The sequence below is a fragment of the Vidua chalybeata genome, chromosome 1, assembly GCF_026979565.1.
Source record: "Vidua chalybeata isolate OUT-0048 chromosome 1, bVidCha1 merged haplotype, whole genome shotgun sequence".
NCBI classification, from domain to species: Eukaryota; Metazoa; Chordata; class Aves; order Passeriformes; family Viduidae; genus Vidua; species Vidua chalybeata.
The window spans coordinates 67,409,379-67,433,046 of NC_071530.1; the positions used below are offsets into that span (position 1 = coordinate 67,409,379).

At 39.9% G+C, this 23,668-nt stretch overlaps 1 protein-coding gene across 1 annotated transcript; it reads right to left on the minus strand.

Annotated features, from left to right (window-relative positions):
• Nucleotides 1–526: 526 nt before the first annotated feature.
• Nucleotides 527–16,492, minus strand: RIOK1 (RIO kinase 1). The gene is made up of 17 exons (XM_053965387.1): nucleotides 16,365–16,492; nucleotides 15,300–15,504; nucleotides 13,730–13,820; nucleotides 12,666–12,735; nucleotides 11,931–11,973; nucleotides 11,159–11,251; nucleotides 10,328–10,440; nucleotides 10,133–10,213; nucleotides 9,515–9,601; nucleotides 8,821–8,958; nucleotides 8,064–8,167; nucleotides 6,297–6,403; nucleotides 5,591–5,656; nucleotides 3,854–3,973; nucleotides 3,515–3,568; nucleotides 2,244–2,387; nucleotides 527–736 (listed from the first exon to the last, which is right to left on the minus strand). The coding sequence occupies exons 1-17, from the start codon at nucleotides 16,433–16,435 to the stop codon at nucleotides 626–628; spliced, it is 1,698 nt and encodes a 565-aa protein (XP_053821362.1). The 5' UTR covers nucleotides 16,436–16,492; the 3' UTR covers nucleotides 527–625.
• Nucleotides 16,493–23,668: the final 7,176 nt, after the last annotated feature.

A 23,668-nucleotide genomic window follows, 5' to 3' on the forward strand; every position in this document is an offset into this window, starting at 1 on the left:
CTGACAAAATACCAGTCTTGCTTGCTCCAGTAATACTGTCCACACTTACATGAGTACTGTATGTGAGAGTGCTATCAATCCCTGTGTGGAAGGAGAAAGGGAGCAAACAGAGAGAAAGAGAGATCTGGAAGCCCTGATCGGTTCCTCTCTTTCAAGATTTCTAGCCAAAGGCACCAGAGAGGCTGTGAAGGTCAAATTGGGGATTGCAGCCACGTGTGCACTTGGCCATCAAGGGCGATGCAAGCACAGAGAGGCAACAAAGACACAATGCCTGCAGGGTTATCCCGGGGGACTGTGAGAGCCTGCAGAGCTCAATTTGCTTCCATACTGTGAAGAAGGCACGGGGAGTTAGAACACAGGAACAAATCAATGTGAGTTTAGCAAAAGAGTCAAACCTGCACAGGTAAAGAATTTTAGCAGGCACAAATATTAGACTCCTTCTTTCCCATCGAGAAACCTGTGTCATACACTCTGTTCAAACAACTACACCATGTTATTAACAAAACCAGCCTCAGTTTATACTGTATGTATATAAATAAAAGATTTTTAATTTTTTAATAAAGAAAAAAGATGGTGACTGACTAATCCACAACACATCATCCCTTTCTGTGAGCCAAAGATGATTTTATTTGCCTTTCTTCATTTTTGCAGTCTTTTCTTTCCTCTTCTTCACATGCTTTGGGATTTTGGTTTTTCTCTTTTCTCTTTGGGCTTCTTTAACCATCTTTTTCCTTTCCTATAGGGAATCAAACACAATCCATGTAAAGCCAGAAGGGAATGAAGGATTTTAAGCAAGTCAATCAATTGTTACATTAACAAGTTAATTAACACATGACATAAAAATAAGGTTATCAAGAGAAAGAAATTTTAAAAATCAATAGAAATGGTGAGGGAAAAGGAAAAAGGAAATACAGATTGGGGGTAGAGCCCTGACCTGCACACTGGTAATGACAAGGCAAAATTCAAACTAGTTAGAACCTGAGTTTCATGCAACCTTTGAAGAAAGTGAACAAGAGGCACTCTTAACTCCTGCTATTTACACCTAAGATTACAACAGGTTGTCTGGCCTACATTTTCTGCTACCCACAGGGTTACTATAGTATGTGTTTCTATGTGTCATGCAAAAATATTGATCCAGTAAGTGCTGATAGAGCAAGCTGATTATCAGCAGGACTGGCAGGAAAGAATGTCATGGTACTGCAACACACTGTAAATCTGTGCCAGACAGAAAAGGGACGAGACTCAACTAGAAAACAAAAAGTCAGCAAAGTAATTGCTGCTAATCAGTTGTTCAACCTTCAGCTAAACATACAAGTTACAAAAATCCCTCTTTCACAAAATCTCACACAAAAAGAAGTCCAAATGAAAACCTATCAATTAGGATGAGAACTGGCCAAGACTTCCCTGTTTCACATCTAAAAGGCAGCAGCTGTAGACTGGCAGTAGAGTGTAGTAGAGCGCTGCATTTTTACTTGACAGATATGAAATATATTATCTTACCTTTACTAGGAAGCTAAACCTAAAATGCAATGTCCCAAATCTTGAACCCCTTAAGCCTGCAAGTTTCACCCTGCTTTTTTTTTTTTTTTTTTTTGCACAGCACCTAAAAGGCGGCCAAAAGACTCTCACTCATGAGTGATACACTGCAAGAAAGCCTCACCAAAACTGAGCATATTGTTCCACAGTTTAGAAACTGAAACCTCAAAGAAAACTCAAACCCCAGACCCTAACCATAATCCCTTTGCTGGACTGCATTACATCTCTTGCCCACAGCAAAGCTAGCCAGCTTGTACTAATGGTACTGCAAAAGCCGCTGTGGTACAATCACCATCACCAAATCTCCAGTTCTACAGATCAAGTGGTCTCAGCTGTCTGGGCATAACAAAGTTCATCAGGGACCATAGCCACAAACCTGAACACCAAAGCCTGGAAGAGTAGCCAGAGGGACTGAAAAGCTGCCCAGGATTCACTGAATTCTACTTTGCGTAGCCCTGTAATTTCCTGTAGAGATCTCTCTTCTAGCTTTGCCTAAGCTACAGAGAGCTGTGTTGCACACTGCTCTACATAAAACCACCTTTAATAAATCATCCCCAATTAAATTCACTGCCTCTGCTCTTGTTCTCCACAACAGGAAAGGTCCACAGCTTGTTTCAGACAAGAAGAAGCAAGAGCCACTAAGTTTGGATGTTTTTGTGTCATATAAGCAAAGGTGGGAAAAAATAAACAATTCCCAGACAGCTGACCTTTTTGTCCATGCCAACTTCAACAGGTTTATCTTTGGGATGTACAGATTCTTTACAGCCTGAATCAGAGTCCTCTGAGCTGCCACCATCATCATCATCAGAGTCTGTTTCTGAATTGTCTGCCTCTTCAAGGAGTGCAGGAATCTGCAAGATATATCAAGAATTATATCAAATCAAAGCCAAGAAACCTAATGACAGCATACACACACATACATGCACAATATATATATATTCACAAAAAAGAAAACAGAACCTGCTGCAAAGAAACCCTTGAGCAATCTGATGCTATCTCCCTTACCACAGCCCTCACTGAGTTTCAAGATAAAGAATGAAAAGTAGGTTAAGCCAAACTAAGAACAAGGAATCTAGAATGTACACTACAGATTCTTTTAGGTCAGGGCTCAAAGCACAGCTGTTATTTGCACTCCCAAACTAATTTCCCTAAGTTAAACAGCAATTTGCTAACATATGTGGAAGCCTATTTTTAATATCCTTGGATCATGCCCAAATCTACCTTGGGGGCACTGTATGTATTTCATATTGCAAACACAAATATCTGCACTGGAACACTCACTTATTCTTAAACAAGCCTGGAGACTGTGCTACAGCCTGATCCCATCCATATTTATATTTCCATTTTAAATCAAGAGTCTACACCACTGCTAGAGAACATTCACAAAGTAAGGAGGGGGAATCCACACAGGGCTTCTGCCTTGAATGACATGGCTCCAAGTGATCTGTATCCAACTTCCCATTCAATCTACTTTACAGAAGTGTCACTGTCAAGTACTTCAAACACAGTAAGAACTAATATTTTATGGGTTATACTGGAGGACTGTTCTTTATGCAATATTACAACAGATACCCTATCATATCAACATATCTGATATCATATCTGATATCAGAAACATATCAAAACTTGCAGTCATGCAACAGTTTAAATCAATTATCATGCAACAGTTTAAATCTATTACATTTTCCATAATCAGAAAACACTTTCCCTCATCATCACCTTAACTTTAGAGATCATGGCCACAGCAAGGATTTTAATTTCATTCTCAAACAACCCAGCATCAGCCACAATGCAGGGAAGCAAATTCTGTGTTGTGAAGGCACATTGCCATGCCAGACCCATCCTGACACAAATGGTCACTCTGGACACAAGAGGCTTCTTTCATGGTGTCAGCTGGAGGACCAGGCATTCTTTGAACTACCTGTAAGCACTTTTCTGAAAATGGCTAAAATGAAGGATTTCAAAAAGACCCTCTCACCTTCTGAACACCAGACAAATCCTTCTTCAGTCCTGTCACTGTCTGGTAGAGAATCTGCTCCAAGGGAGAGAGGAAGAAATTACATTATCAAATTATGTCTTAATCCTTTGTGCCCATAGAAAATTACTATCTAAAAATAAACTTAAAGAAATAAAGACCAAGATAAAATCCACAATGTTAGCATTAAGCACTACCCAGAAAATTTTAAAGTATGATATAGATTTAGTACGCCACACCTTGGTAGCAAAGCTTCTGGTTTTGTTTGTTGCTAATGATTTCCAGTAAGAAGAATTCATATTCCCTCTCTCTCTTTTGCAGGGCCTCAGCATGTCTACTCACATTATCTTGCTGAACATTCAATGCCATATCCTCTTCTTTCAATTTCATCATTATGTCCACATCCCTCTCATAGTTTTTAACTTCAGTCAGAGTTCGAGGTATGTAGGCCTTCTTAAATACCTAGCACAGTGAAAGGAAACACAGACTTACTAATTTACATATAGTGTCATGATGTTCTTCTCTCCTAATTATGCATCCTTGGGAGAATAATCACAATCAGAGAAACAACAAATGAACATGGCAATCATCCACTACCATTTGAACTACAGAGCTGTATTTTGTTTGGTTATTTTTTGCAGGGGCAGACTTAATGTGCAACCTAGACATTACTGATAGATCACAACTAATAAGGCTCCTTCCTTAGCATGACTCACACCAGCCCACTTACAAAATTATCCAACTATCTCTTAGCCTATTGGAGTCCTAAGGTTTTGTATCATAAGAATTTTTCTAATGCTTTTATTGTAATGTTCATAATGCCTTCAGGAGGCAACTCCATTGAAATGCACTGCTAGAACTTAATCTCTTTACATAACAATATCCACTTCAACCTACAACTTCAACGTCCAACTCAAAAAAAGGTTCTTGCAGCAGTACAGTACAATAAAAACTAACTGCAGTATTAATAACATACTTAAAGTTTGTCACATTTGAAACAGTCTTTCAGCAAGCCTACGACCCTACCAGATCAGAGAGATGTGTTTTGCTTCTCTGTTTCATGGTATCAGTTCAATCCCAGTACAGATTCAGTACCCTTCACAACCACTGCTCATCTGAGAGCTGTGCACAAAGCACAGGCCCCCACTTCCACAGAGCTGCGCTTACTCAGCTCTACTCTTTTGCAAGGGAAGTGGCTCAAATTAGCCATGGTCATATGGAAAGTCTAGGACAAATGAACTTATATGCTATGAAACATATATGAACATATGCTATGACTCTTACAGGTCAGTACCTCATATAAACAAAGGAGTAACTTGCTTGCAGAAGATGGGCTTGCTACCATACACTAGAATCTGACTCTACACCTCAGTAGTTTTATGCTAAGGCTATACTGGGAAACAAAAAACATCCTTCCTTGGCAAAGCCTGAAGCAGTTAGTGAAACCTGCTGAGCTCCAAGACAAAAAAGTCTTGAATAAATCAAGTAGTATTGACCTCAAAGATAAGAGGTTTTTGTTGGTTGTTGGTTTTGTTTTTAGACTCTTACGGAACAGATAGTTAAGACTAAGATAGAAATGGTTCTATCTTTATATCAAGCATTCTCAGAACATTAACAGCTTTCTGTAATGGACTTGAGATGGCTTCACTGAATGTAAAAGCAGTGGAAGAACTGAATTAGACTGGGAGTGGAGCTAGATAGGCAATTTGGCCAATGCATTCATCCCAAATAGCCTGCTTCTGTATCACTGGTCCAAAACCACTGGCACAGTCAGATCTCTCTACTCAGGTTTTTTGTTAACTAAACCCAAACTGAAAGATACCTCAAGAGACCTAGATGTGAGCAAACAAACTGGTTTAGGAAATAGAATATTTGCCTTCTAACAGCTTATTGATGTCAGCTTTTACACATGGCATCCCTTAATACTTCATATGTCAACTAGGTCAAGACATCTTAGTATCACAAACAATATTTTGTATATCATCAACTGTACATTTTTCCAAAGAAAACAGAACATTTTTCAGGGTTTAGAAGACGTAAGGTTAATATTAATTTCATAGCAGGAACAGAAATCCTCACTTCCTCATCCACTTTATCTTGACTGGATCTTTCCTCCTCTGTTCTCTTCGATGCTATTTCCATTGCCTAAAGAAATACAAAACATTACAAAAAAAGTTACCATTCTTTAGACTCGCACCACTAAGCCTTTAGAATCACATCCAACTATTCCCATCTGCGTTTCTCCCTTTGCTCCACCGTCACTCACACGCACTCCAGCTGTTGCTGTGGGAATGCCTTCAGCGACACCTAACGGTGACCAGCACTGCTGCGAAGCACACTGACAGCAGCAGACCAGGGCTGTAACAGCAGGAAAAACACAGGTCCTGCTGCTCCCCCCAGACCAAACTGTGGCAGGCCCAGCATGGCTACAGGACATACAACACCACTCTCCATATAAGCACAATTATATTTCTGCAGAGTTCCTCCTTGCCAGAAAGGAAGAGCTAACTTAAAGCATCCTGGTTCTTATAGCACCTCAAACAGACATTTGAGTGTTCATGATTAGACAGACTTTCTGAGAGAGCCATTAGAGAGAACATGCAGTGAAAAGTAGTGTCACCCTACAATGGTATAAATGGAAAAGACCTATATGCATTTTTGAAGCATTAGCACAACAATGTCATGTGCTGGCTTCCTTAGGATGTAGAATAAATGAGATGATGGAGCTTGAACTAGATCTGATTTTACTGTCCTCTTACTCAGTAACAAGGCTGTGAAGTCTTACCTTAGACAGGTAGTCATCAATGTTTTCACTTGTGATAGAAGGATCAGTAATAAATTCAAACAGCTCCCTCACTGTCATCACTGCAACATTGTGCTTCTGGAAAAAGTCTGACAGGAAACAAGGGAGAGACAAAATCCATTAGTAATTCCATCTAACATACACACCTTGGATGTTAAAGTGACAATTCCAGCGAGCCAACAACTCTGATGTCTTGGGAAAGTCTCAGCAGCACATTCTACATCAAATGGAGTTTAGTTATCAGATGATTCTTGGTCATCTGAAATAAAACTGTTCATCTCCCAGATGCAACAAATACTAAAAGGAGAAAAACTGCATAAATGTAAAAGCCAAATCAATTTCAGCAGGATCCTGACTTAAGGAGTATGGGCTAAGAAGTAAAGAATTCAAGACAGGTGTAGTATTTGCAATGACTAAGATAAAAAAAATGTATTTCGAATAAGGAATGGAGACCTCAAACTTTTGCTAGAGAGAAACAAATGTCCACTGAAATACAGTACAATATGATCCACCCAAAAGGGAAGACACATTGATGTCCTAGAACCTTCCTCACTACTACACTAAGAATTGGTTTCTTAAATTAGTTATGACCAAATTCATAGGCTGCATTTCTGTTCTGAAAAACAGCAGCAAGTGACACTGAGGACTGTTTAACAAGTATTTCCTACTAAAATTCCCAGATCTCTCACTTGAGAAATTAATCATAGAAGCATTAGAAAAGGACTTAGTTTGGAGGCAGCTCTCCATGCCCATGGAACCACAAATCTCTGCAAAGATCACACTTAGGGCAGAACCAGGTGTTTCTTAGAGTCTCTGCAGAAGGTTTAGACAGAGAAAGTTGCAGTGACAGAAAACAAACCAAACAATACCAAAACCACTGCAACTCACTGAGACTCTAGATTATCTAGGGAGAGTAAGTCAAAAGACATGAATAAAGAACAAGGGTGTGACTAGCTGAGACAGAAGGAGTTACTAGAAATGCACGAACTGAAAAAGAATAAGGAAAAGGTAGCATACTGGATATCAACAGACATACAGCATGCACACAGCTCTTTCCTAATTATGTGCCAGACTTTCAAGAGTCTCAGTAAAATAAGAAAAAGTCAATCTGAGAAGAAAGGGGGGACAAAAGCAGCCTATAGAGATTTTTTTGTCTTTGGGGACACACCCTACCATGAGGTATGTATCTGTTACACAACATGTATATTCACACATGAAGACCAAATTCTCAAGAGAAAAACACCATTAAACTTAACTTATCAAAATACTGTGACAAGTGATAACATCTCTAATTAATTACTCTGTGCCTCAATCCTCTCAGCTGCCCTTAGTGCAGGGAACTTTACAATACACAGAAACATCTTGCCAGCTGAGGAATCCCAGATGTGGATTCAGCTCACAGAAGGCAACCCATCAGTATGTCTGCAGAGTATTTTAAGTAAGGGAAGTTAAGACTGGGGTAAGCACTGCTGCAGACTGAGAGTGATCTTAGATCTATCCTAAGTCTGAGATTCAGCCATGTGACTCATTTCAGAGAGATGATTTCTAGCAAAATAGGCTGCACTACTCTGAACTCAGCACAGTACACTGCTCCCTGAGGAAGTCTTGAGAACATAGGAGAGGAAGTATTTTAATGGAATTCTGACAGCTTCTACAGTCAGTTACACCTGAAAGAACATAAGGTGAACTGAGTCCATCCTGCTAAATAAACCAGTTGTCAGAACAAGGGCTAAAGTGCAGCCTCCTCACCGTTAACGTTGGCACAATCCTTGCGCAGGAACTCCAGCGCATGTGGGTGGTCGTGCTCCACAGACTGAGACACATCAATGATGTACACGTCCCCTCCGTGGTACCTGCAAAGAAACCCAACACAGAGCTGCACCAACTCCACCAGTCTACTGAGGGGCAGGGAACAAAGCATGCCTCAAACTTAAGAACCCGCAAAAAAAATCTTAACTTCTTTCTCCAGCTCTGCATGTAAGGGCCAGGAAGGCTTTTTTCAGTCAGTCCTTTCCCTCCTCTATTCAAGCTGTATAATTAAACTTTTTTTAAAAATACTCTGCTCATTAACAAAAAAAGCAGAGCGGTGCATGAAAAAGAAAAAAAAAAAAACAAGAAACAAGTTATAAAAATATAGCAGTGAAATGATACCTAACTAATATAAAATACCTTACATAAAAATGGTATCTTACTAATTTTTGCCACAGCTGACAGGTTTTTTTTCTGGTTGTGAGGGGGTTTTGTGAGGTGATTTTGTTGTGTTTTTTTAACTTTTTTTTTCTTTCTTCTTTTATAGCTTTTTTTTTTGTTTGTTTGCCTGTTGGCTTTTTTTAACAGAGAAAGCTCAGATCTGGGCTAAAAGCAACATAATTAATTAGATAAATTACAAAACCCAGTAACGACAAGGACCCCGCCCTTGCTGAAAGGTACATCAGTACTCTCACACAGAGGCTGCCAATGCATACATTTTAGATGTCACAATTCAGAGCAAGGATTAAAAACATACAGCATATTAAATTCACTGAGATCTGCGTGGACAAGTCTGGCATCTTGGTACATTCTTCTCATGTACTGGATGATCTGTAGGTACAGTTCCCGGACTTTGGAGTCAGACAACTGAGCATTCTTCAGCAGAGGAGCAGGCCTTGAAATTACAAAGAAAAAAACCCAACAGAAACGAAATACATTTTCCTTCTTCATACCAGCAGCAAATGCTTTAATTGCTGTGCCTGATCCTTTCACTCCTGGAGTGTGTCAAGCAAGTCAGGATGAGCAACCAAGTGCAAGGAGCCAGCAGAAAGGGCAGCAAAACTTTGCTACGTGCTTGCCAAAGGTTCTGGAGCTCTATTTTCAACAGGAGCTAATTTGGACCATGCTACATTGATGTCAGTAACTACAAAACAATAAACTATCTTCATGTATGATTAGCAAGCCTTTCCAGCATTAATCTCTGGTTAAGCCACTTTATGACTTAATTTTGCACACAACTGAGCCTTCAGAATCACAGAGAGTGCCTGCAGTAGTAGCTGACAAATGTCTGGGACCATTCCACAGATCACATGCACATGTTAACTTTACAGCCCTAGAATAACTGTAGGTAAATTCAAATGGTTGGTTTTAAATCTTTGGGAAAAGCTATTACTAAATTTAAAAAAAAAAACTCAAATAAATAAGAAAAAATATTTTCTAAGGATACTTACCTATCACCTTTACCAATAAAGCCCATGACAAGCACATGACTCCTTAGCATTATTGGCTCTGGGCAAGGTATCTGGGCTGTATTCAACCTGAAACAAAGGAACAAAGCCACAAAAAAAAAAAAAAAATCAAACTCTATTTGCTTTGCACCAGTGCATAAAGGAGCTCTGCAGCTTTGAACATAACACAGTGAGAGCTCAGGAAACTCTCCCTTGTGAAGAGCAACTAGGAAATGCACACAAAAAGCCACATTTGCCTTTTCTAAGCATTCCTGTGTCAAAGAATCTTTAGACAGTTCAGGTTAATCCTAGATTAACCTATATCACACAGAGTGCTGCTGCTCAGCATCAGCTATTTCTAGCTTCTCCTTGCTGTTCAGTCATGTCAGACAGAGCTCAGACACTGAAGAGCTTCGAGCATTAGCAGGAAAACAAAAGAAGATCTTAATTTTTCCCTCCCCTTTTATTTCTCTCCCATAATGAAGCTTAAGACACTTTCCTGAACACTCCAGAGACCCAATAGGGTAGTGGTAGCCACAGTCTAGCAAAAAGAGAGCACCTCCTATAAACTTAAAAGTTTTGGTAACCTCTGCATGATGAGATAAAAGCTGGAAAAATCACCTTATTAAATTCCTCATTTCTTTTTCGGCCCATGTCTTTACCATTTTTCTTGGGTTGCCTTTGCAGTATCCATGACGAAATCTTTAAATTAAAAATATAAAAGACAACAGGGATTCTTAGTCTAGCACCAGTGATTTTAACACCTTTCAAAACAATCCCTCTTCCCCAGTAAAACCAGGCAGAAGTCAAACTCACCTGAATTCACCACTCACATACTTATCCCGATCTTTAAACATCAAAATAGAGGTTTTGTAAATCTTTATTGCTCTGTTCTCTCCATTTGCAGTACTGGCATGATATACATTGGCCTATCAGATTAAAAAGGGAAGAAATAACATGAAAGAAAAGCTCTTTAAAACAACATAATCTTCTCTCTTCTTCTCATTCTGACACCTAGAAAAGAGCTCATCACCCCAGCTCTATGTGTCACCCAGCTGAGGGAGACTGCACACCAGGGCAATCCTGTTACCATGGAAGGAAGCTTACAGGAAGTACATAAGATGGGGCAGGGGTGCAACAACGCCCACAGAATAAAATCAACATTGCATAAGAAAACTCTACCTCATCCACACTTGGGAGACTGAAACAAGCCCGTGTGTGAAGGGGTAACTTGAGCCTGTGCACTGTTCAGGCCCTAAAGCATGGCCCAAATGTCTCTTGTTTCCACCTCTACACAGGGCAGAAGTATGTCTTTAATCATAATTATCTGGGCTTGTACATTTTTTTAGGCACTATTTAATACTGTAGGTATATAAAACTTTGCCAAAACTTTTTGTTGAAAGATGCAATTAACATCCACAAATTTAAGACAGTATTAAAGCATTCTTAGAAAACTTTCATACTTGGGAAAATTGGTTTCCTTTAACATAAACAAATTTTTTCTTAAGATAACTTCTTACCAATCAAGCAACACAAAATATGTAGAACTAAGCCCAAGTATTTCAATACATTTTCTGAGCATCATAAACTTCCATACAGCTTGCTGAGAAAAAAAAAACCTACTACATTATTTGCAATAAAACTTACTTCTTTCCCTGTGCTAATGCAGCCATTGATTTCTGATATGATACCTCTAGAGAGCATCTTGAACAGAATGATTCGGGTCCTTGGGTCCAACACCTCAAATTTAATACAGAAAAGTCAGCAGAGAAAAAAAACCAAATAATAATGCCCAGTCCTACTATAATATTAAAGGATCCTGGGCATCAGACTGTTCTCAAGGATCAAATAATAATCTGAACAGCAACCACTCAGAATTTTGCCATGAATCTAGGAAGATATTTCACTTTTTGTTCTGAATTTCTTTTCTCTTTTTTTTAAATTAAGCATATGTCTTCAAGCCAACTCTAGAAGAGACAAAGAAATAATGTTCCACTCATAGCTGCATTAAATGTTTTAAAGTAAGATTTTTCTTGGGATACAGATACCACAACTGAAATAGAACAGCCATGTGGGCTCAGGCCAGTAATAATTCAGTCTTGCTACAGAAGAAAAAAAGGCAAACTCAGCATTTTTTCTTGTTCTTTGAAAATTAATGAAAACTTAAGATGGAATTCTGCATTACACATATGAGCAAATCACAGTGTTAAACACAAAAATGAGCTCTAAAATGTTTATGGAACCAAAGTTAACCTTTGTATGTGAAAGAAAGAAAGAAATAACAGGTCTCTTCAGCATAATAACAAGGGAAACAGAATTTCAAAACTCTGTTCTTGTTTTAACTGTTTTCTTCATTGATTCCAAAATTCTACACTATTTGCTCTGGTCAAAAGGGAATTTTGATGAACAAAGGACTTACCTGTTCTACTGTTGCTCTGTCTGACTTGTCTTTGACTCGGTACCTAGCAGAAGTGAAAATAAAATGTTACAATCCCACATATGGGCTCGGTACTTTGACAGAGTAAACTGTGACATTCTGTGTCAAAGATAGGATGACATCCTTAAGAAGTAAGGCTTTCAGTTCATACAAACCCAAAGGCTTCTCCTGCAGACAGAGGGATGGAAAAGAAAAAAATCAACAAACCACCACCATTAACATCAGAGCCCTTCATTATAGATTATCCTCCTTTTTCTGAATTATGCTTATTCAGGAGAAAACTGTACCTGTCTCTACAACTTAGGGCTATAAGCTGCAGGCCAAAAAAAAAAAATTCTTAAGAAATACCCTCACTAAATCATCAGGAGGAACTTTCTAAAGGTCTCCAATACCTTTTTGGCTCAGTGGCTTAAGGACTTCTGTTTAGAAAAAAAGAGTATCAAAGGGTCTTTTCTAGGGGAATGACACCCATCACTTCTGTCTTACTATACTACACCAACACAATCAGATGTGCTACCAGTGACAAAAGAATCAAAACTTTGGGATGATTCCAACAACTGATTTGGAAACCAAAAAATTGAAGACCAAAGGGCAAACTGCATGTAGACTTCTTTTAAACTTAATTTTTCTTAACAAACTTATTTAAACAAGAAAATAAGCACTATACTTCTGAGTTTAAAGTATTTAAGTGAAAATTGAAGCATAAGTAATACTCACATGTCTGCTTCCTTCTGTCTAGACTTTTCTGTGACTCTGTTTATAACAGAGTCATCAAAATTTAGCTTATCTGAAAAACACATAAGTGATGAAAAAAAACCAGAACCCCGAAACTCAAAGAAGTTTCCTACACACCAGGGTTAACCTAGCACTTCACTCTGTTTACATTTCAGGGTAGGACTATAAGGTAACAACACAGATGAGTGAGACAATTCCAGAGACTTGGAAATGTGATACCAGTAATGCCTTTTGGATAACATCTCACCATTAAATTTGTCTGTTCTTCTCTTATAACAATCAAATGCCATTTTTCTTAACACAATAAGCAATAGCCCCCCAGATTCTCTTTAACAATGCATTTAAATGGTGTTTGATTAAATGCTAAATGTATAAAAGCTGCTGTATTGGGCTACAAATACCAGCAGCCTTCACCCTAGCACCACTGTCTTATAAAGGAAAACTCAACCTCTGATCTCTACCCTGTCAGAAGGTGTCAATCACAGCTACCCCTAGTCCTGACAGGCTGTGCTGAGCAGCCATCTCCATCTCAGGGCAAAAATCAAAGCACACCAGGTGGGACAGCAGCCTCTTCACTTAGCACAGGAACTCTGCCCCTGGGAGAGAACTCCTGCATAATGTACCACCCCCCCCCACCCCCAATACTACAGGGGACTGCATTTGTCTAGAAAATGCAGCTGTGGTAGCAGCTGTGGGAATCACCAACATCACAACAGAGAGTTGAAACCCTCCCTCCACCCAAACAGCTTGTTCCTACAGAGAATCTAGGGAAGAAAGACTTCATGTTGCCTGGAGAAGTCAAGGGGAAAGACAAAACCCCAACAAAACAGCCATGTGGTTCTGAAGGTGGAGAGAGAGGAGGGTATGACAGCCAGTTCTTGAAGACTAAAGGCAACTTCAAGTACTCAAAAGCCATTTTTAATCTCTCTGGCAATGGCTAACTCACCCATTCCAGTGAGTTCTGGCTTAACATGAGTGGAATTAGTCTGAGAATGCCACAGAGTGGTAACTGTTTAAATAACGGACAACAGTGCAATTATACTCACCTAAATTGATTTTGTGTTCAAATTTTCTTAAAACCTTGCCTGCAGGGGTTGACAGTTTTGCTGAAGAGCAATTAGGGGTCTGCCTATTTGCCTGAAATAAAGGATTTGTTAACATAAGTCACTTTCTGTACACAGCCCTTTGAAATTCAAACCATTTCATTGGAAAAGTCATCTCAAATGCCTATGCCTAAAGCTGTAAGATGAAAAGCACATGAGATATAAGGAAATAGATATCGATTAACACCAGATTTTACTTGAAACGAGAAAAGAAAATGCAGGTAACACATCAGTTAGAATTCTAAAAGTGCTCCAAACCAGAGTTATTTTTCAGTCTATGAAGCTACAAGTCTCTCACACAGCACTTTTCTATCTGTAAAAGGAAGAGAATAGAAAATAGAAACAAGAAATAAAATAAGAAGGAAAAAATGTGCAGGTAATGAACTGAGAAAACTTTCCACGATTCTGTCTTTTCTTACATGTGGTCCTCCCCAAACACAGCTAATACCTGAACATGATTTCACCATCATTGAACAGCATAAACCTCTAAATAAAGGCAAGAATATACCACCCAGGACAAGCGCTGCCAGACATGCCATGCTATGATCAGCACCACTCTGATTCATCTCAACTGTTCTGCTAAGTTGGTAGCAATAAGAAAAAGGAGGGTTTGAACCTGTAGTGTCTAAGCTGATGTGAGAACTAGCATCCTTCTTACCTTCACGAGTGCTTTTCATTCTGCACAATGCCAGTGTCGCCCTGTTCTTCTAAAAGTTTTCTATGCCTTCTGATGTTTACATATTTCTACTGGAGTTTCTCATGCACTGTTCATGTAAATAATGATTGTTTTGCATTCTTCTTTGTGGGAGGAGAGAATTGATGGACTGTTGGTTTGACCAGTGCCATTGGAGAGGCAGCAATTTCTTCCTCCAATCCACTGTCACTTTTGGAATTCTATATATTGCAAGGTCAGAAATAAAACTTACTTCCTTTGACTCTTTTGATCTTAGAAGTGTACATAAGTTATTTCGTGTCATAGTGCGACATGCCAGAGTTTCTATGCCAACACCATACACGCTAAATTAATTCACTTCAAGCACTCCCCTCTCCATTTCCCATGCTTGTAGTTTTCTTTGCCTTCTTCACTATTAAGTCAAAAATAGAACTGGATTCACCCTGGATATGACTAGCAGATAGTCTAAAAATAAATAGAAAGGCTGGGGAAGATGCTCAGAAACACAGAGGACAAATACCAAAAAGTTAAGAACATTGGTAGAGATCAGGATGAGTAAAGAAAGGGAAGATGAGAAAGGTAAGTAAGAGAAGGAAACTGCAGTGGCACAGAGAATCCAGCAACAGGGTTTGAGACAAGAAAATCAAACAGAGCTCTGGCTACAATGTACATACACATACAGCACCTCAGAGGAACAGTTGCAAAGGAAGGGGATTCTCTCAAGAAAAAGATTCCGCTTGCATTTGTCCTCAGTATAACACTAACAAGAAACAAAGCCTCCAGGCTGGCGCCATTAGCTCTTGGGCACCCTCAAAGCCCACAGAATAACCTTCAACATACCTGTGGATTGCATCCACCGGCAGCATTGTGGCGCTTTGTGAGTCTTCCCACCTCATCATCCCAGTCCCAGTCTTCATCATCCTCTTCAGCATCATTGTCATCATCACCATCTCCTTCCTCAGCATTAACTTCTTCACACGTGCATAACTGGCAGTTCTCAGGGACCTCACCCTCTTTACATGCTTCTGTGTCTTCCACAGATTCACTTAAAAGAAACACAGATGTCTCTATAACTAAAAATTATTGTTACAGTCACCAAAAATTCAATACACTTATCCCCATAAATGACTACATTTTCAGTTGTGTCTTAATTCACCGAGTCCAGTTCTGAGGCCCTCTATTCAGGAAGGATATTGAGGTGCTGGATCAGGTCTAGAAAAGGGAAGTGAAGGCTGGGGAAGGGTCTGGAGCACAAGTCCTACGAGGAGCAACTGAGGGAATTGGGGGTGTTTAGCCTGGAGAAAAGGAGGCTCAGGGGGGACCTGATCACTCTCTACAGCTGCCTGCAAGGAGGCTGCAGCCAGGTGCGGGTCGGTCTCTTCTCCCAGGCAACCGGTGACAGGAAAAGAGGACACGGCCTAAAGTTGCAAAGTTGCACCAGGAGAATTTGGTAGAAATTCTTCACAGCAAGGGTGGTTAGGCATTGGAATGGATTGCCCAGGGCGGTGGTGGAGTCACCTTTCCTGCAGATGTTTAAGGAAAGACTGGACTTGTTACTCAGTGCCACGGTCTAGTTGGCACGGTGGTGTTGGGTCACAGCTTGGACTTGATCATCTCAGAGGTCTTTTCCAACCCAACTGATGCTGCGATTCTGTAATGTCAGTAACGTGTCACGGCTTTCTGCCAGGACAAGTGTCCCAAAGCAGCACGGATAATGGAAAAGGGAAGCCGAGAGACACACGCAGGCAGCCTTTCCTCTCACCTCCTCCAGTCACGGGGCAGCACCACCCGCTCTCCCTTCCCCGCGGCCGGGCAAGTCCCAGGGGCGCTCCCCGTCCCGCTCCGCGTGTTCGCCTGGTCCTCACCCCCAGCGCCCTCACCCCCGGCCCCTCGGCGCGCCCTCACCTGTCCGAGCAGTCCGCATCGTCGAACTGCCCGGGCACGACCTGGCTCATCACCAGCGCTCGGTAATCCATGGCGGCGGGAGGCAGGAACCGGGAGGCAGGAACCGGGAGCCGGGATGCCCGCGGGACGCAGGCGCCGGCCCGGCCCGGCCGCTACGGCGCCGCCAGAGGGACCAAAAGCATCGCGGGCGAGCGCGGCTGGGACGGACCCGCTGCCGTCCCCGGCCGCTTAGCGGGCTCCTGCGCGGGCAGGGCCTGGAGCCGGCACACGGAGGGACTTTTTACAAGGGCTTGTAGTGGGGAATGGCTTTACACTGAAAGAGAGTAGGGTTAGGTTAGATAGTAGTAAGAAGTTCTTTACTGTGAGGGTGGTGCGGCTCTGGGACAGGTTGCCCAGAGAAGCTGTGGATGCCCCATCCCCGGGAGCGTTCCAGGCCACGCTGGACGGGGCTCGGAGCAACCTGGGCTAGTGGAAGGTGTCCCTGTCCACGGCAGGGGGGATGGAACTAAATGATCTTTAATGTCCCTTCCGACCCAAACCATTCTGTGATTCTTTGAATCCCTAGCAGCTGCCGATACGTCAACACTGAACTGTGGCACATCTGTATAATAGTCAATAATATAACCTTAAAAGTAGTGCATTTTCAAGCCCTCAGTCCTTGACTGGGAATGACTGTTCCTGCTACAGATTCATGGTTGTTTTCCCTAAAACACAAGTGATGATCTGTGTCCTCTGCAGTAGATACTGAGAAGTTTTATTTTGTATACTCTAAAATATTAAATTCCGATCTTTATTAAAATAAAGCTCTAATTGAAGCAAAGGAATTCCAAATTTGCAAGCCTGGCTAGAAGCAGCTTAGTTCCTAGCACTCCTTGCATTGAATAACATTATAATCTGTTTATATACCAACATAATGTAGGATTAGGAAAATAAAAGTGAGTGCTGAGCTTTTGCTATCTGGTACATAAGGGTAAAATTTTAAAATACAGTTTCTTTTTTGTAGATGTTTTCGCATTATCCAAGTGGTATGTATAAAAGCTATGAAAAACCTGTGATTGTGCAGAAAACATGGATGCTTGTGCAGAGATACCTTTAAAAGAGATTTAATACAATAGGTGTCATTTGCATCAGCAACACCTCCATAAAATCAGCTCTTTGAGAGTCCCTGTGCTCATTTTCCCCAATGCACAGCTACCTACAACAGAAATAGGATTAAGATCTCCTGTTTACTGATCTTTTTCTTAGAACATGTGTTGAAGGACTCTTAATCCATGTGGGTTAATCCATGTGCATAGAGAAGGCGCTGTTCTACAGGATTATTTCACTCTCTAATAAATTATTCAGTGCTCTTAAGTAAACATACCCATTTATTGTAATGACAAGGGACTGTTTGAAACATAACTCTGCCAGAGGATTTCCACATTCATTTTTATTCCTTCTATGCTTCAGGCTTCTGCATAGCTTTTTCAACAGCCTTGGAGTGCAGCACACTTTTTTTGTCCCAGGCTTTAAGAGCTCCTTTGGAAGCAGGCACAAACTGTTCTACAAGCAATTCATCTGCAACAGGGTTAAGGGAAACAGTCCACTAAGCAATGGTGATACTTTCAGAGGGAGAATGGAAAAAGGGTGTCAGAGATCTACCAGTTATCACCCCTAATCCATGGGAGGACAAACATCTATCAGACCATGTATTTAGCTTGGACCACTGTAGCTCCATGTTCCCTGTCACACGAGACTACTCAGGAAATACTACCTCTCTTACTCTTCTTATGGCTACATTATTATATTTCTTGAAGATTAAGAGTTAAAATGTTTGTTCATACTTAAAGATGCACTAATTCTGTACTTAACACGACATATTATGTAGGACACGTATATATTCTGTTCACACTGAAGCTGGGAAACTGGTTACAGAGACCATACTCAGAATCCCTGGGAGAACTGCAGTGTTGCTCCTTCCTGGAAGAAGACTAACTTGAGAGGAGCACCAAGAGCTTCCTTTTCATATTTGCAGGATGAAATGTACAACTCAGTGGTAAGAAAAGATGCTGCCTGCCAGCTCTGTGAAGCAACCTGTGCTTCTGAGCCCATCTTGGAAAATCTGACACGCAGTATGTTCTTGTAGGTGAGGCTAAACATGAGAGGGATTTCAAGTGCCATGTGCTAGGATGAGCAAGTTTTAATGACATTTATCTATCACACTCCCCTGCCAAAGTATGCCAGGCAGTACTTGGTAGTTCACAATGCTGTCTAACAGATCTTTAGCTGGTGCAAAACCCATTTAATTCAACAGACTTTGTTAGATTTTGAGGTCATGCCATGGCATGAGTGAAGCACATGAACAATATGGACTGTACAGAGCATGGGAAGACAAGAGAAGGGGGAGCAAAGCACAGTCAAGGGACTGTTAGGCGATTTACATAAAATCCTATCTGAAAATGGAAAGTGGCATCTATGTCCTGAGCGGTTATTACAGCAACACAGCAAGTGACCAGGATCTTCTCTATCTCATGCATATGATTGATGTTCCATTATTCTAGGCTATATTTCCACTTTACACAAGACATTGGTTTAAATGGAATAGGCACACATATATATGAAAGAGAAATTAGCTAATATGATATTTGACTACTGCTGTGAACATTTATGTAGTTCCATCATATTTTTGATAGAGGACTCGTGATGAAAAAGGATACACACTGAGGAGGCCAAGTGATACATTCATTAAGTTCCAAGCAAAATACCTATTTTCCTCAGCTGTATTATCTCCATGAATATTCTCTGAAAACACTCTAAAAAACTTAATTCTTCTTTTGAGTTAATATAAATTTTAAGATACCTCTCAGAAAACTACAGAGTCCCAAAGCTATAGAAACATGTGGTGTAGAACCAACATACCTTTCTGCACAGTCGATTGGAAGCAGGCTTTGGGTGTGGATACATTTTTTAACCAGAGAAGGAACCCCTAGGCAAGGAAGAGCAACCACATCAAAGGAGAATGTTGGGCTGGCAAAAAGAAAACAATACTAAAAGAGAATGCAGGAGCCTGGGAGAAGTTTCATTGCCAGAATAATCATCAGTTAAGCCCATTTTAGGTTGTCATTAAGAGCCATTTGCAGAAATGTGGAGTCACTGCTGGATTGTATTATTAAAGTATCCTCCATAACAGACATGTCTTATTTTCTCCCTCAACCCTCTGTCTCTCTGTTCAAGACATTCTCAGGTTTTGATACTGAGAAAAAGTTTCCTGGGAAGATAATTTGAATTCAGCTAGCAATACTCCCTTTCCAGAAGAAGCCATGGTAAGATTCCATGGAGGCTTGAATGATGAAAATACCCTTCTCTGATAAAATTAGTAGTAGTAGTTTTTTTGCACTTATATTGCAAAATTTTATATGTAAGTGCCAGGCCTCACAGATGTATAACATAAAAGAGAAGTGGTAAGAATACCAAATGCAGGTGCTGTAGTTGTTCCTAGAATTAACTAAGTAATGAATTTAGGGAGGAATGCATTTGCATTGCAGTTCCCATTCTGATTACAAATTATTTAAAATTTTAATTGATATTTAAATTAAATTATGTTTAATTACAGTTATTACAAATTTAAAACTAAATTTAATTTTAAATTAAATTAAAATTAAAAATTAAAGAAGTTACAAATTACATGCTTTTGGTAGGCAGCCACTGGACAACAAATATAGCCTCCAAACAATTGGAGAGAGAATAACATGAGTATATAATCTGATTCTTTCCATGAGAACATAGTACACATACCAGGCCTGACACAGTCAAACAGAGAAGTGAAAATAGATATAAAGAACAGTGTCATACACTACAACAAAAGAGGAAGTACTCTCAGAGGGTTTCCACCAGAATCTAAAATGCTTTTTCTTTTTAATAGTTTTTTGGGTTTTTTTCAGTTACAGGTGGTATAAGAAAAAAAAATAAACCAAATCATTTAAACGTGGTGGATCAAACTCGACTCCTGTTCATTACTAAATTTATTATATACCTAGGAAATTCAGTAAAAAAATGTATAGCCTTCTTCCAACAGACTAACTCAGCATCATTTCAAACATGGTTTTTGCCTTCTTTCTTTGTCTTCAGTGAATAAAATCTCCCTTTAATCAGCCTTCTCAAAATTCAGTAAAGAGACCAATTCATAGAGCATGGAACACTTTTTTATTTCTTCTTTAATGTTAACATTTATTTTCTTGATTTTCTACAATCAAAGGGGTTAGCCAACGGCTGAATTTTGATTTCTTGGTGAGTTTTCTTCCCTTTTTAAAAATTCTTACTTTAAAATCAGGGATTACTGTACATTAGGCCAAAATCTGAAAATTACACTCTTTAGACTTGTCACTCCACTGGAACTTGATGCAGGTGCAAGGACTGAAGGCACTGTATAAGGGTGAACTTCTTAATTTTCATCATTTTATAATTTTGCTCACATTGACTTATCTTCACAGATGGAAAATTTCCACTGAAGTTGGTGAAAAAATAGTTTGCACAAACTGGACAGAGGGTGTCACCTCTTATTTTGCAATAGCAGAATGACACAAGTCCACTACTACAGTAACAGGATGGGTGAAGATTACTCACAGTTGTCCTCATTTGCTTTTCCACCTTCTCTGAATAGAATGCTGTCAAGCCATGTGTTCTCTCCTTCTTCTGATTAGTTGGTGATAGAAAGTGTTGTTCCCCCCAGGAAATGCTGAAAGTTGGTAAGGACTCTTTGCTCCAGCATTTGGGAATATTACTTGCTGCCAAGGAAGAATGAAAACAGGGAGATTAAATGAAGGGATAAAGGTGATCCCAGTAAAGGGATTCTCTCCACTCATAGAACAGGGAGCTCCTTACAGCTCCTCCTTATACACAGCCCAATCTTATCATCCTTTTCCCTATTTATATACAGCATGATTTGGGTGGAGAGGGGGGGTGATAGTCATATATATAGTGAGATGATCTTCATTAAGCTTGTTAGCACATGCAGGGATGCGTGCTTTAATCTTTAAACTACACTTAATTCGACAAAAGTTACTTTTTGACCCTTGTGTCCTTCGAAGTTTCAGTGATACAACTTTGTTTTGCTCCTCAGAGCAGGAACAGGACCTTCCTATCTCCACAGGCCTCCTCCTTCGGCCAGCTCAGCCTTTCTCAGTGTCAGCTGCATAAATCTCCATCTGCAATAATAACATGGAATGCACACAGTGTATCCACAGATAGCAACCCTTAGCCCTTGCCTGACACCTTGGTCAGCATCCTGCAGCACCAGGGAGGAAAAGGAGGATACACACAGAAATGGCTCCTGTCCTTGCAAACAAAATTCCAGGGAGAAAGGGATGACAAGTTGGCAGAAAGTCAACAGCCACTATCTAAATATAACAAGCTGGCTCCTTGGCTTAAAATCCTGCAAGCAGAACTTGAAAATGAGCAAGCTGAGATGAAGAAAACACAACAGATTTGTGAGTTCAGAAGGGAGAGCCAAAAGCTGCAGCAATAGAGGGTGAAGACCAAGGAAAAAAACACATACTGCAGCTCGAAACCAATGGAAAGAGATATGATAGAGAACCACAGACAGCTACAGCATAATTCTATCTGGTACTGTAAACACCAAAAATATCTATAATGCACAATCCTAGTTGCCATGTGCAGCAGTTCCCAGTTGCCAGGTGCAGCAGTTCCCCTTCTGTTCTAGGGACAAACTTCCACAGACTCCAGCTGAGGGTTCTGTCCAAAAAGCTACTTTAAGAACTTTAAAGGTAAGACAGTGCTCCTGAAGTCCTTTCCTGGATTTGAGTCCAAGTGTGGAATTCTGTATTGCACAGATTTTTATGCCATAATCTAATTTCAAGCACTGATGAAACAATTTGCAATTTATTATTTCAAATAAACAAAGGGATAACAAGTTCAGATAATGAACTCTTTTTTTCTTCTTTTTTTTTTTCTTTTACTTCTTCAAGGGGAAAAGGAATTAAAGGATCAGAGTGTAAATGTTGCATAGTTTTTTACTGTCTCTCTTTCTTCAACTTTGCAGAAGCTTGCAGATAGTTTTGTCTGTGTCTTGCATGGGTAAGGAAACATTAAAAACTGGACACAATACTCTAGATGCACTCCAATAATGATTAGAGATGTAGAAGCCACTCACTCACTCACAGATCTGATTTGTTAATTTCCCATGACATCTAGAAATTAATCTTTGATTTTTTTTCCTTTACCATTGACAACTCTATCTTAGCCATAGGTGGCTTTCTTACTTATTGATTACTCCATATGCAATTACATTTACATGTTCTCTTACTGGCTATATTTTATTTCCCTATTGTACTTTAGGCTTAAAATATAATTTTGCTTTCACAATATGTGACAATACTCACAATGATAAAACCAAGAGATTGGAGGTCGTTTGGATATACTCAGTGCTGCTAACAAATACTGCTGTAGTACATGGAGTTCACTCCCTGGGTGAGAAAGACTGGACTTATGAAATCCATGTGCACAATGACATGAATCCACCAAATAGCCAACCTATCATTGAATTAGTAGCAATAATTAACTTGCAGTGTAGAATAAAAATAGCTTTTTATCTTTTCATGTCAACAACTTTGTTTCTACTCTTCATGCAGAGGGAAGATAAAAAATCTGGTGGCTAAAAATACTCTGTATGCTTTAAGATGTATATATTGCAAAACCATCACCCCAACCCAAGTATTGCACAGAATCTTAAGCTGGGCAATCTTGAAGGCCAAAGGGAGCTCTGAAGTTTCCTTCCTGTTACCATCATATGGAGCATATGGAATCCATAAATCTGATTAAGCAATCATGGCTATCAATTACAAATGTATCTACACTATTAGAGTTTTCATTTGATTTTTTTCCATTTCTCAAAAAAACCCATCTAATTATTTAGTCAAGTTTGTGGAACACAATTTCTCATGTATTTCTGTAAGAGAGATCTCCAGAGAGGTATCCTTCTCCTTTTTTTTTTTTTCTTAGATAAAATACAGAATCTGTGTGTGGTTGAGACAATTTTCTGCAATAGAGTAGCTAAAATTCGTTCCAGCAAAAAACTCGGGAAAGTACCAATGTTCAAAAAACCACCACAATTCAGGCAAAAATTTAGCAGATCTCATTAAGAACTCCTGTGAACACTGTTTTGTCTCCTGTACTACCACCCAGCCAGAAGCAGCTGACAGGACTTCCAGAGATGGGGGTTGCTGTATGACCCCTTTCTGCCTGCATCAATTTCAAGTTGATTCCCCCCAGTTATAATCAGTGGTGAGAAAGAATAAAGACAGCTTGAT

Coding starts and splice junctions, on each gene's coding strand:
- RIOK1 (XM_053965387.1), bottom strand. CDS start 16,435: ATGGATTACCGAGCGCTGGTGATGAGCCAGGTCGTGCCCGGGCAGTTC. Junction 12,736..13,729: donor TGAACACAAAATCAATTTAG/GTGAGTATAATT, acceptor TGTGTTTTTCAG/ATAAGCTAAATTTTGATGAC. Junction 3,974..5,590: donor AAGATAAAGTGGATGAGGAA/GTGAGGATTTCT, acceptor TCACTGTGCTAG/GTATTTAAGAAGGCCTACAT.